The sequence below is a fragment of the Dendrobates tinctorius genome, unplaced genomic scaffold, assembly GCF_039654945.1.
Source record: "Dendrobates tinctorius isolate UK_male_01 unplaced genomic scaffold, ASM3965494v1 ptg000103l, whole genome shotgun sequence".
In the NCBI taxonomy this organism is placed as follows: Eukaryota; Metazoa; Chordata; class Amphibia; order Anura; family Dendrobatidae; genus Dendrobates; species Dendrobates tinctorius.
In genome coordinates, this window is record NW_027361771.1 from 3,985,272 (window position 1) to 3,998,759 (window position 13,488).

The 13,488-nt window shown below is 50.0% G+C and overlaps 1 protein-coding gene across 1 annotated transcript; it reads left to right on the plus strand.

The window, feature by feature from the left end:
• The first annotated feature begins 211 nt into the window (after window positions 1-211).
• Window positions 212-13,176, plus strand: MRPL58 (mitochondrial ribosomal protein L58). Its single transcript, XM_073587962.1, has 6 exons — window positions 212-382; window positions 1,170-1,203; window positions 8,996-9,055; window positions 11,089-11,171; window positions 11,736-11,905; window positions 12,878-13,176. The coding sequence occupies exons 1-6, from the start codon at window positions 245-247 to the stop codon at window positions 12,960-12,962; spliced, it is 570 nt and encodes a 189-aa protein (XP_073444063.1). The 5' UTR covers window positions 212-244; the 3' UTR covers window positions 12,963-13,176.
• Window positions 13,177-13,488: the final 312 nt, after the last annotated feature.

The following is a 13,488-nucleotide window of genomic DNA, read 5'->3' on the forward strand; positions in this document are numbered from 1 at the left end:
TAACTGTGCCTAACCTTATGGACACAACTAAAACAGACACAAGAAGAGCGCTTTCCCATAGCAACACTCAGACTGCAACTTCACTTTCTATCTTGCTGTAGTAAAACACAAGTTACTGTGCACATGAGCTTCATTTCCTGGGAGCCGCTCTTCTGAGGGGCGGAACTAAGCGCTCGTAGGTCTTCTTCCCAGACGGAAGGTTAGTGTTGTTGCACCGCCGACAGGAAGAGCTTTTACAGTCATCATGGCGACCGCCGCTTGGCTGCCTCGGTTGTCGGTGTTTCGTGCCCTTGGTCTCCGTAGTGTCCGGTCCTCGTCCTGCTTCCAGAGCGCCTATAGTTTAGATAAGTTATATCCAGAGAGTAGTAACCGGACGGCCCAGGTGAGCGGGCGCTGCATGGTGTGTGATTGACAGCTGCTCCCACCAATGGGAGGCGACTGTGGACTGGTCAGTGACCTCCAGCAGCTGCCATCATTGTGGTGACATTAGGGGACAGTAGACAGTCTATATCTTGTATGTCCAGAATGTGTCTACTGGTTACCTCAGGCTGGTGCATATAGGAGATGGTCTCAGTGCTTTACACTGCCGCACTTCTTTCCTTACAACTTGCACATTGCATTTCTAGTGACCAGATGGTTAAAGATCACTATTTATGGGCAGATTAATAAAGGGGTTTAACATAAGGTGCTCTACAGTTTGGGACCCTCGCCCCTTTTCACATCTAATTTCCTAGCAAAGAACTACCCCCTGATCCTTCCTGTTTATTATGTCATGGTGCCCTACATGAAACCTCTCCGTGATTGTGGAAGCTCACCCGTATAGATGATAACCGGAAGGAGCAGTAAGTAGATCGCCAATAGTGGCGCTTCCTTCCCTATGACAGCGCCCTCCTTGTCTATGGGCCTTGTCTGGTATTGCAACTCAGCACATTTTACTTGGACAGGAGTGAGGCTATTTTTATCATCACATACAGCTCCTTTAATAACTTTGGAAACACTTCTTCACATTCTGATTATCAAAATTGAATTTACTTGGATGGAAATAAAATCTCTCCATTCACATGTACTACAAGCAATTAGGCAATAAAAGCATAAAGATAGTATGGCATATTTTGCTTAAAACCTTTAATTTCACTGTACCATTCTTCCATTTATTATGATTGCTACAGGTAGGACGACCTGATCTCATAGACATTCCTGTAGGTAAGTTGTTTTTTTTTTCTTTTAGTGGTTTGCACTGCGACTTGTAATTGGGTTGTATGGTTATCCTGTATGATGTGGCTATTAGCAAGGTAATAACACAAACCTAAATCACCTATGCATATTTGTCTGATTGCTGGGCCACCCACCGATGATGAGAACAGGGGCCCATGTGAAGAAGCGGTAGTGCTTATGTGTGACCATTGCATTGGTCATGCACATGCAGAACCATCGCTCCCTTTGAAAGTGAACGGATGGTCATTCATTCACACTACTGTTTTGTATACATAGGGGCCACATTTTCTTATGATCAGTGTGAATCCCACAACGATGATTCATTTATCATCTCTTTAGTGCATGGTGTAAGTAAATTACACTTAAACGTGCATTTCTTTTGTCCATTGATTTCAACTTGTGTTTCTATATGTGCTATCGCTGCACTACCTTCTGTAGACCCGGTTCTAGGAGAAGCTCTGTTCACATTTACGTTGGAGGCTTCAATGGAAAGTAACACTGTCAGCTTAGATGAGAAGACTAGCACTGCAGGCAAGGCTGTTTCTTCCATCAAGTCGATAATACATAACAAGCCCCTCTATAAATCAATGTCGGTGCCATCAGGATTAGATCATCCTATATACTTCACCATTTTCTTTTATAATACCAGGATTGCTGCAAATTCCACATTTTCTTGCAGTTTTTGTCATTTGCCGCGTCATAAGCTCCACATGTACCTTTAGGCTAAGTTCACACTGGGCGTTTTTGTTCTGCAGCAAAACCTGAGTGCTTGACAGGAAAGAAGCTGTGGCAAAAACGCAGGTTTTGCAGCTTTTCTGGTGCTTTTTATAGTGGTTTGAAAAAACCACTATATTGTAATCCGAACGCTGCTAACTTATTATTCTTCTTCTTCTTCTTCTTCTTCTTCTTATTATTATTAAGTTGATTTCCGCAATTAATACAGCCCGAACCGCTACACGCACAGACTCCGTTGAGGTGTCGTTTCGAAGCCAGCGTCCATGAGAGGTGTGCTAAGTATTTTTCGTGTCGATCGGATTTGTAGTTTTTGCGCAATTTGCATTTGAAAATTTTTTTTCCCGTCATTGGAATGCACTGTCTCAATGCATTTGAATGGAGAAATGTTGCTATAGACAAAACATGCCCTGAGGCGATTGAAATGGCAGTTGAGCTCATTGATATGCGCAGGCAGACCCAGTTACTATGCCAACGCCTACGAACGTCACATGACCTCTCCAAGACAGAGCTTCTGCCATATAATATCAGCTCTTAAAGCAAAACCCACAGAACAAATGCAAATCTAGCTTCATCACATGACGTATGCCCCTGAGAGACAATGTGCGCCAAAGTGTATTTAGAAGCCCAGTGAGTCACCCTGGCTCTTAAAAGGCCGACGCGCCAAAGTGATTCTTAAAGAGCCGGCGCACCAAAATGAGTCTTAAAGGGCCGGCGCGCCAAATCGAAAGCTGAGTGACCCAAGGCTCCAAATCGGAGGCTGATAGACCCTGGCCTACAAAAAGGAGGCTGAGCCACCCTGGCATCCAAATTGGACCCAGGGTGGCCCCGCCCACCAAATCGGACCCAGAGTGGCCCAGCCCACCAAATCAGACCCAGAGTGGCCCCACCCTCAAAATCAGACCCTGAGGGGCCCCACCCTCAAAATCAGACCCTGAGGGGCCCCAGCCACAAAATCAGACCCTGAGGGGCCCCAGCCACAAAATCGGACCCTGAGGGGACCCACCCACAAAATCGGACCCTGAGGGGCCCCACCCACAAAATTGGACCCTGAGGAATCCCGGCCACTAATTCAAATCCTTATTAGCCCAGGCCACCGAATCGGATCCTGAGGGGCCCCACCCACCAAATCAGACCCTGAGGCCAAAGTGGCCCCTGAGAGGCACCCACATTTAAAAAAGATCCTGAGTTGAAAGTCTTGCAGGGGCAACAGGCAAGTCTCTCTTAAAGGGGCAGCCCAGGCACCATTTCAAACCACTATCTGTACTTCCTTCAGGAAATACACATCTAGTATTATTATTACTATTCAGTTGATTTCTGCAATTAATGCAGCCCGAACCGCTACACGCACAGACTCCGTTGAGGTGTCGTTTCGAAGCCAGTGTTCACGAGAGGTGTGCTAAGTGTTTTTCATGTCGATCAGATTTATAGTTTTTGCGCAATTTGTGTTTGAAAAAACATTTTCTTGTCATTGGAATGCACTGTCTCAATGCATTTCAATTGGAAAATTTTGCCATAGGGAAAACATGCGGCAGTCGTGAGGCGATTCAAATGGCAGTTAAGCTCATTGATATGCGCAGGCAGACACAGTTACTATGCCAATGTCTACGAACTTTACATGACCCCACAGGGCCGACTCACCAAAATGAGTCTAGGGTTGGCACGCCAAATAGAAAGCTGAGTGACCCCAGGCTCCAAATCTGAGGCTGATTGACCCCGGCCTACAAATAGAACCAAGAGTGGCCCTGCCCACCAGATCGGACTCTGTGGGGCCCCGCCCACCAAATCGGACCCAGAGTGGCCCCGCCCACCAAATCGGACCCAGAGTGGCCCCGCCCACCAAATCGGACCCAGAGTGGCCCCGCCCACCAAATCGGACCCAGAGTGGCCTCGCCCACCAAATCAGACACTGAGGAGCCCCAACCACAAAATCGGGCCGTAAGGGGCCCCACCCACAAAATCGGACCCTGAGGGGCCTCGGCCCCTAAAATCGGACCCTGAGGGGCCCCAACCACAAAATCGGACCCTGAGAGGCACCGGCTACAAAATCGGACCCTGAGGGGCCCCGGACACAAAATCGGACCCTGAGGGGCCCCGGCCACAAAATCGGACCCTGAGGGGCCCAACCCACAAAATCAGACTCAGTGTCCCCGCCCACCAAATTGGACCCTGAAGGGCCCCGTCCACCAAATCGGACCCAAAGTGGCCCCGCCCACCAAATCAGACCCAGAGTGGCCCCGCCCACCAAATGGGACCCTGAGGGGCCCCGCCCACCAAATGGGACCCTGAGGGGCCCCGCCCACCAAATGGGACCCTGAGGGGCCCCGCCCACCAAATGGGACCCTGAGGGGCCCCGCCCACCAAATGGGACCCTGAGGGGCCCCGCCCACCAAATGGGACCCTGAGGGGCCCCGCCCACCAAATGGGACCCTGAGGGGCCCCGCCCACCAAATGGGACCCTGAGGGGCCCCGCCCACCAAATGGGACCCTGAGGGGCCCCGCCCACCAAATGGGACCCTGAGGGGCCCCGCCCACCAAATGGGACCCTGAGGGGCCCCGCCCACCAAATGGGACCCTGAGGGGCCCCGCCCACCAAATGGGACCCTGAGGGGCCACGCCCACCAAATGGGACCCTGAGGGGCCACGCCCACCAAATGGGACCCTGAGGGGCCACGCCCACCAAATGGGACCCTGAGGGGCCACGCCCACCAAATGGGACCCTGAGGGGCCACGCCCACCAAATGGGACCCTGAGGGGCCACGCCCACCAAATGGGACCCTGAGGGGCCACGCCCACCAAATGGGACCCTGAGGGGCCACGCCCACCAAATGGGACCCTGAGGGGCCACGCCCACCAAATGGGACCCTGAGGGGCCACGCCCACCAAATGGGACCCTGAGGGGCCACGCCCACCAAATTGGACCCTGAGGGGCCACGCCCACCAAATTGGACCCTGAGGGGCCCCGCCCACCAAATTGGACCCTGAGGGGCCCCGGCCACAAAATCGGATCCTGAGGGGCCCCAGCCTCAAAATCGGATCCTGAAGGGCCCCAACCACAAAATCGGACCCTGATGGGCCCCACCCAAAAAATCATACCCTGAGGGGCCCTGGCCACAAAATTGGACCCTGAGGGGTTCCGGCCACAAAATAGGACCCTGAGGGGCCCCACCCACAAAATCGGACCCTGAGGGGCCCCAACCACAAAATCGCACCCTAAGGGGCCCCACCCACAAAATCGGACCCTGAGGAGACCCACCCACAAAATCGGACCCTGAGGGGCCACACCCACAAAATCAGACCCTGAGGGGCCACACCCACAAAATCGGACCCTGAGGGGCCACACCCACAAAATTGGACCCTGAGGGATCCTGGCCACCAATTAAAACCCTGAGGAGCCCAGGCCACTGAATCAGATTGTGAGGGGCCCCACCCACCAAATCAGACCCTGAGGCCAAAGGGTCCCCTGAGAGGCACGCACACTTAAAACGGATCCTGAGTTGAAAGTCTTGCAGAGGCAGCAGGCAAGTCTTTCTTAAAGGGGCAGCCCGGGCACCATTTCAAACCACTATCTGTAGTTCCTTCAGGAAATACACATCTAGTATTAATGTTGTAATCCGAACGCTGCTAACTTATTCTTATTATTCAGTTGATTTCCGCAATTAATGTGGCCCGAACCGCTACACGCACAGACTCCGTTGAGGTGTCGTTTCGAAGCCAGCATGCAAGAGTGGTGTGCTAAGTATTTTTCGTGTCGATCGCATTTGTAGTTTTTGCGCAATTTGCGTTTGAAATTTTTTTTCCACATCATTGGAATGCACTGTCTCAATGCATTTCAATAGGAAAGTTTTGCCATAGGAAGACATGGGGCAGCTTCATCACATGACGATGAGAGAGAATGTGCGCCAAAGTGGATTTAGAAGCCCAGTGCGCCATACTGGCTCTTAAAGGGCCGACACGCCAAAGTGATTCTTAAAGGGCCGGCGCACCAAAACAAGTCTTAAAGGGCCGGCACGCCAAATCGAAAGCTGAGTGACCCCAGGCTCCAAATCGGAGGCTGATTGAACCCGGCATCAAAATCGGAGGCTGAGCCACCACGGCCCCCAAATTGGAGGCTGAGCCACCACGGCCCCCAAATTGGAGGCTGAGCCACCCCGGCCCCCAAATTGGAGGCTGAGCCACCCCGGCCCCCAAATTGGAGGCTGAGCCACCCCGGCCCCCAAATCGGAGGCTGAGCCACCCCGGCCTCCAAATCGGAGGCTGAGCCACCCCGGCCTCCAAATCGGAGGCTGAGCCACCCCGGCCTCCAAATCGGAGGCTGAGCCACCCCGGCCTCCAAATCGGAGGCTGAGCCACCCCGGCCTCCAAATCGGAGGCTGAGCCACCCCGGCCTCCAAATCGGAGGCTGAGCCACCCCGGCCTCCAAATCGGAGGCTGAGCCACCCCGGCCTCCAAATCGGAGGCTGAGCCACCCCGGCCTCCAAATCGGAGGCTGAGCCACCCCGGCCTCCAAATCGGAGGCTGAGCCACCCCGGCCTCCAAATCGGAGGCTGAGCCACCCCGGCCTCCAAATCGGAGGCTGAGCCACCCCGGCCTCCAAATCGGAGGCTGAGCCACCCCGGCCTCCAAATCGGAGGCTGAGCCACCCCGGCCTCCAAATCGGAGGCTGAGCCACCCCGGCCTCCAAATCGGAGGCTGAGCCACCCCGGCCTCCAAATCGGAGGCTGAGCCACCCCGGCCTCCAAATCGGAGGCTGAGCCACCCCGGCCTCCAAATCGGAGGCTGAGCCACCCCGGCCTCCAAATCGGAGGCTGAGCCACCCCGGCCTCCAAATCGGAGGCTGAGCCACCCCGGCCTCCAAATCGGAGGCTGAGCCACCCCGGCCTCCAAATCGGAGGCTGAGCCACCCCGGCCTCCAAATCGGAGGCTGAGCCACCCCGGCCTCCAAATCGGAGGCTGAGCCACCCCGGCCTCCAAATCGGAGGCTGAGCCACCCCGGCCTCCAAATCGGAGGCTGAGCCACCCCGGCCTCCAAATCGGAGGCTGAGCCACCCCGGCCTCCAAATCGGAGGCTGAGCCACCCCGGCCTCCAAATCGGAGGCTGAGCCACCCCGGCCTCCAAATCGGAGGCTGAGCCACCCCGAGTGGCCCCGCCCACCAAATCAGACCGAGAGTGGCCCCGCCCACCAAATCGGACCCTGAGGGGCTCCACCCACAAAATCGGACCCTGAGGGGCCCCGGCCACAAAATCGGACCCTGAGGTGGCCCCGGCCACAAAATCGGACCCTGAGGGGCCCCAACCACCAAATCGGACCATGAGGGGCCCCACCCACCAAATCGGACCATGAGGGGCCCCGGCCACCAAATCGGACCCTGAGGGGCCCCACCCACCAAATCAGACCCTGAGGGGCCCCGGCCAGAAAATCAGACCCAGAGGGGCCCCACCCACAAAATCGGACCCTGAGGAGCCCCGGCCAAAAAATCGGACCCTGAGGCCAAAGTGGCCCCTGAGAGGCACCCACAGTTAAAACGGATCCTGAGTTGAACGTCTTGCAGAGTCAGCGGGCAAGTCTCTCTTAAAGGTGCAGCCCGGGCACCATTTCAAACCACTATCTGTACTTCCTTCAGGAAATACACATCTAGTTCTTCTTATTATTATTATTAAGTTGATTTCCGCAATTAATGCGGCCCGAACCGCTACACGCACAGACTCCGTTGAGGTGTCGTTTCGAAGCCAGCGTCCATGAGAGGTGTGCTAAGTATTTTTCGTGTCGATCGGATTTGTAGTTTTTGCGCAATTTGCGTTTGAAAATTTTTTTTCCCGTCATTGGAATGCACTGTCTCCAATGCTTTTCAATAGGAAATGGCAAAACGTGCCCTGAGGCGATTGAAATGACAGTTGAGCTCATTGATATGCGCAGGCAGACCCAGTTACTATGCCAACGCCTACGAACGTCACTTGAACCCCAGCACAGAGCCTCTGCCACATAATATCAGCTCTTAAAGCGAAACCCACAGCACAAATGCAAATCTAGCTTCATCACATGACACATGCCCCTGAGAGAGAATGTGTGCGCCAAAGTGGATTTAAAAGAAGCCCAGTGAGCCAAACTAGCTCTTAAAGGGCCAACGCGCCAAAGTGATTGTTAAAGGGCCAGCGCACTCAAATGAGTCTTAAAGGGCCGACACACCGAATCGGAGGCTGAGCCACCCCGCCCTCCGAATCGGAGGCTGAGCCACCCCGCCCTCCGAATCGGAGGCTGAGCCACCCCGCCCTCCGAATCGGAGGCTGAGCCACCCCGCCCTCCGAATCGGAGGCTGAGCCACCCCGCCCTCCGAATCGGACCCTGAGGGGCAAACACCCACAAAATCGGACCCTGAGGGGCAAACACCCACAAAATCGGACCCTGAGGAATCCCGGCAACTAATTCAAATCCTGAGGAGCCCAGGCCACCGAATCGGATCCTCACGGGCCCCACCCACCAAATCAGACCCTGAGGCCAAAGTGGCCCCTGAGAGGCACCCACATTTAAAACGGATCCTGAGTTGAAAGTCTTGCAGGGGCAGCAGGCAAGTCTCTCTTAAAGGGGCAGCCCGGGCACCATTTCAAACCACTATCTGTACTTCCTTCAGGAAATACACATCTAGTTTTTTTTCATGTTTTTTTTTTTTTTCTATTCAGTGGGTGAAAAACGCTGAAAGAGTGCATGTCACCTATGTCCAAAAAAGGCAGCAAAGCGCAAAATACTGATGACAAAGAAAACAATGTGTGTGCATGAGATTTGTGAAATCTCATAGGCATAGCTGGTACTGTCAAATGCAGCTGAAAATTAGCATTAAAAGACACAGCAAAAAAGGTGCAAAAACGCCCAGTGTGAACATAGCCTAAATGTTTAACGCTATGAAAATTAGGCTTATAATAAATTTTGTTCAAAATTGCTGATAAAATAGGAGATGGTCCAAGAGGATGTCTGTCGCATGTCATATATTAGTGACAGATTAAGAGACTTACTTGCTTTTTCAAACAAAATGTACAAATGTATGTTTTCAGATCGCCTGACCATTTCGTACAGCAAGAGCAGTGGTCCAGGGGGACAGAACGTGAACAAAGGTGAGCGCACGTACACAAGGTCTAGAGAAATGATACACACAGAAAATGAAGATTTCCTAGGACTATTCTTTACAAAAATGAATGACATGGCTGAATTTGAACTGCAACCTTCTGGACTTCTCATGCAGAGGCCTTGGAGTTGTTGTAATGTACCTCCTGACTGATACAGTCAGTGTATTCTTCTGCAGTTACAGTGACTGGCCACATTATTAATAACATCTGCCCTTTTCCAATTGGTGTTTTCCATGTATAGAAATTAGACAAGTGACCCCAAACTGGAGTGCAGCAGAAAACCGAGCAATAGTCATGAGTGGTAGACTAGCCAGGTTCAGCATTTTATAAAGACTCAAGAATATACAGAGAATAGCGAGAGCAAGGATAAACGCCCAAGTAAAGGGGATCCTATGCATGTAACCAACTTGACAAAAGGGGCTAAAGCATAGTGAGAATTGTTCTGGCAAACAGCTAGTGCACGGTCTAGTTTAATTGCAGCCAAATACAATGCTACTGCTGCAATGAACATGTCCAACATACAACTAGTTCCCTAGCACAGATGGGCTAGAACAACAGTCAGCCAGTTGAAGTGCCATTACTGACTAATGGAAATAAAACTGCCAGACTTCAGTGAGCACAAGAGCAAACAAAGGAGATTACTGCACAGTGTAAAGGTACTGTCACACTTAGCGATGTACCAGCGATCCCAACTAGCGATATGATGCCGTCAGGATCGCTGGTACATCGCCAAGTGGTCGCTAGTGAGCTGCCACACAGGCAGATCTCACCAGCGACATAGCTGGGGACGGGGGTCGCTACTTACCTGTCAGACGAGGCTATCCTGGGTCCTCCCGTCCGGCTCCACGCGTCGCTCGTCGTCACAGCAGGAAGCTGACGGCGAGAAACGGTCCAGCCTGTTCTCGCGCGATCAGCGATAACCAGCCGGGGAGCGGGTTGTAGGTAAGTATCACACATAGCAATATCGCTAGCAATATCGCTATAACGTCACAAGTTATAGCGATATTGCTAGCGATATCTCTTAGTGTGACATGCCCTTAATACAACTGTGTGGTCAGATCAATAGATTCCTTCCTGTCAGGTGTTAACAGTTCAGGCTAGTGATGTAGTGGGCATGTTTTCTTGTCGCTCCCTGGACCCTCAGATACTTTTGGATGGATGCTTTGACAGGGTGGCTTACCTAGGCATCGTGATTTACTAGGTCAATCCCTTCATGGGAGTTGCTTGCCATATTCCAGAAGGACACTTTCAGCAGGACAATGCTACATGTTACAAGGGTTAAATAACCATGGATTGATTCTCTGAAATTCACAGTCCAAGATCTTAATCCTGATCATCTCTGAGACCAGATAGAACATGACGTTTAGAGCAGGTCTGTATTTCTATCTAATTTATGTCAACTATGAGACAATATCCTGGACCAATATTCCTGCAGAACGATTTCAATACCTAGGGAAATCTATGCCTCAAAAAATGACCACGCATCTCAAGACCAAAGGCGATCCAATGTACTAGAGGGCTACCTGTAATAAGCTGGCCATGGCGCCGCAGCAAAGGTGCAAACATAGAAGCTGCTCCAGCACTATCCACATGTTGTGTCCTTTCTATTTTACGGCTGACACCCAGTCTTGGACATCAATAGTTATTGTCAGCATCACAATAGCATTGTGCCAATAGTTTTCCATGGCAGCTAGTTCTATTTAGATAAATGAGCTATCCAAAGTGCCAAGTCCTCACTGATCGCTAAAATAAAGTGGCAGTATCTGAACCTTTTGCTCCGCAGAGACTCTTACAGACTTTTCACTGAGCCCGTCGTCGGCCTCGGAGGAGAGCAGGTCTCAGCTGAGCACCTCCGTGCCTTTATACTAGCGATGGATGTCAAAAGTTTTGTGAAAGTGACGTTTTACTTCTGTCTTATCAGAGGGTGAGGCTGCTGATCACATAATTGGAGGATTTCAGTGGAATGGAGATCTACAGTTCTGGCAATTTTCTGTGCAACTTGGTGTAATTTATCTTTACAGTCAACACAAAGGCTGAAATAAGATTCCACCTGTCCTCAGCTGACTGGATCCCAGAAGATGTCAGGCAGAAGGTCTCTGTCCAGGTATCTGGTTCTTGCATGGTTGGACTGTTTATATATTGGACAAATACAAAGATGGTATTTTATGTTAAGATCTGCATGTCCTTGTCCCCCCCCCCCCCACACACACACACTTCAGTCACATGTGAGTAATATATCTGCTGCCGTTCTAGCATTTTTAGGAGAAATAGTACATGTGAGAATTTTCACATTTTACCTTTATATGGGAAGGGAGGAATAAGCCATTGTCGGTGACCTTGGGTGATGGCTCATCAACATAAGAAGAAGGGAGCGTGCATGTTATAATCCAACATGTGCAGTCCAAGTGTTCCCACCATCTGTTATCGACGGAGAGCCAGGACATCCCGAATGTCATTAGATGGCTGTGTAGTCCCATAGAAATTAGTGGGCTCGGCTGATGTTCATCCAGTGTGTGTGCTCACCTTAATGTTTTGTGATTTCAGCTAGTTTCTTGTGCGCAATCTAGAGGTGAATGGGCAGCACTGAAGACAACTCTTTAAATTTTGTATATATCTGCATTTTGGGATAATTGTGCTTCATTGCGTATTCCATTCCTGTATTATCTAGAATAAGAACCGCATAAACCGTAATGGAGAACTAATTGTCACGTCAGAAGTGAGCCGGCACCAAATGCGAAACTTGGCTGATTGCCTAGATAAAATTCGATCTATGATTTCCGAAGCCAACCAGAAGCCAAAGCCTGTGTCAGAAAAAGATGTTCAATTACGGCAAATTAGGTATTTTCATTCATTAGAGGACTAAAAGTGGATTTGTGCATACATATGGGTATCTGTTTCTCTTAAAGCTGATCTGTCTGCTTAAGGTACTTTTACACTGCTGCTTAAGGTACTTTTACACTGCACCATTATTGGGAATGAGCATTCCTAGGAACGCTAGATTTTTGACAGTCGATCGTGCTATGGAAACATGCTGCCAATCACCTGACAGATGATCTAGACGTTCATTCATCTTTTGATTTGCCTAAAAGATCCTCTGTCTCGGCAGCACATTGTCCTTTGTACACAGAACCTGTGCTGCTGAGAACAATTTTCAGCCCATGCGTACAGAATGATCTATAACTGGTAATTATTCTGTTGTGGTCTGCTTGTAAAAACAGGTTATTGAATAACTTCCAACTAGCAAACATGTTGATGATTTGCGATCATTTAACACCGCCGGTCTACTGATGTAAATGCACCTTTAGTATGCTGCTGTAGGACCACTACAGAGCTGTCCTCCTAGTAGCCAAATGGGCAGAAAAATAATGTAAATATGAAACACAAAATAGGACTACTTAATATTGTACTTAAGCCGAATTCTGACGTCCGAGGAACATGGTTCGTGTACGGTCCGCGCTGCGCACATTGGTTGTGGGTCTCCTGATCTGAACTTGACAGCCTCCTAGGCATATATGAGGCTGTCACATTCAGACTAGTAGAAATGTAGCCAATTCATGCCTCACTGTCCAGACACACGGACCGTGTTTCTCGGATGTTGATGGGATGTGATTTTTGCTTTCTCCACTTCCAGCAGGTGTTTGTAGTCTGTTAGTTTGAGAACTGGTCAATATCAGCATTTAGACCTGTGTAGACGAGACACTTATACTATGTTCTCTTCTTTATTTTTATGCCAAACAGTATTTGATTCCAGGAAAAAGCCTTCTATTTAGCTGTCCTCTGTGTAATTTTTACATCTTATTTTATCTGCAGGTTGGAAAATGCAAACCGAGAACGCCTACGGCAGAAGAAGATCAATTCTTCAGTAAAACAGAGTCGTAGTATAAGCTTGGACTGACTATAGGACAAGGCTCATGTACTTTTTATTTTTCTGTAACATGGTTTTCCCAGTTGTGGCAAAATGATGATAATAATGGAGACTTGTCTTGTGCCCTGAATTCCTGCAGACATCATTTGATTGACAAGGAATGCTGGACGATACCGTGATCTAGCATGTGGTATCCACACCTAGAGTAAGACTTATGGCCAATAAAAGCTACTTAATAAACCTATGTATGAGAAGCTGGTGTCAACTTTTTCTAAAGGCTTGAAAACTGTGCTTTGTGAATGTCAGTAAAAACAGATGTATGCAAAATGGACAGGTATATGTGGCAACCAAGTGTGTAAGTTTATTATATATAAAAAGATTGGATTTTAATGTTTGACAAGCTTATGAGCATGCCTGAAATAAAGGTAGTCTGGTTATCTAGGCAACGTTCCAACTTTGAAGAACAGTTACTAAAACTCAGTTGTAATTTGCATAGTTCTAGGTGTGAATGAGGAGGAAACATCTAAACATCTGCAAAACTCTACTGTGGAAAAGA

What these genes read in the sequence shown, in the direction of transcription:
- MRPL58 (XM_073587962.1), top strand. Translation starts at nt 245, where the DNA reads ATGGCGACCGCCGCTTGGCTGCCTCGGTTGTCGGTGTTTCGTGCCCTT. An exon ending in GTAGTAACCGGACGGCCCAG is followed by an intron (nt 383 to 1,169) that starts GTGAGCGGGCGC and finishes TGATTGCTACAG; the next exon opens with GTAGGACGACCTGATCTCAT. An exon ending in TCTCATAGACATTCCTGTAG is followed by an intron (nt 1,204 to 8,995) that starts GTAAGTTGTTTT and finishes GTATGTTTTCAG; the next exon opens with ATCGCCTGACCATTTCGTAC.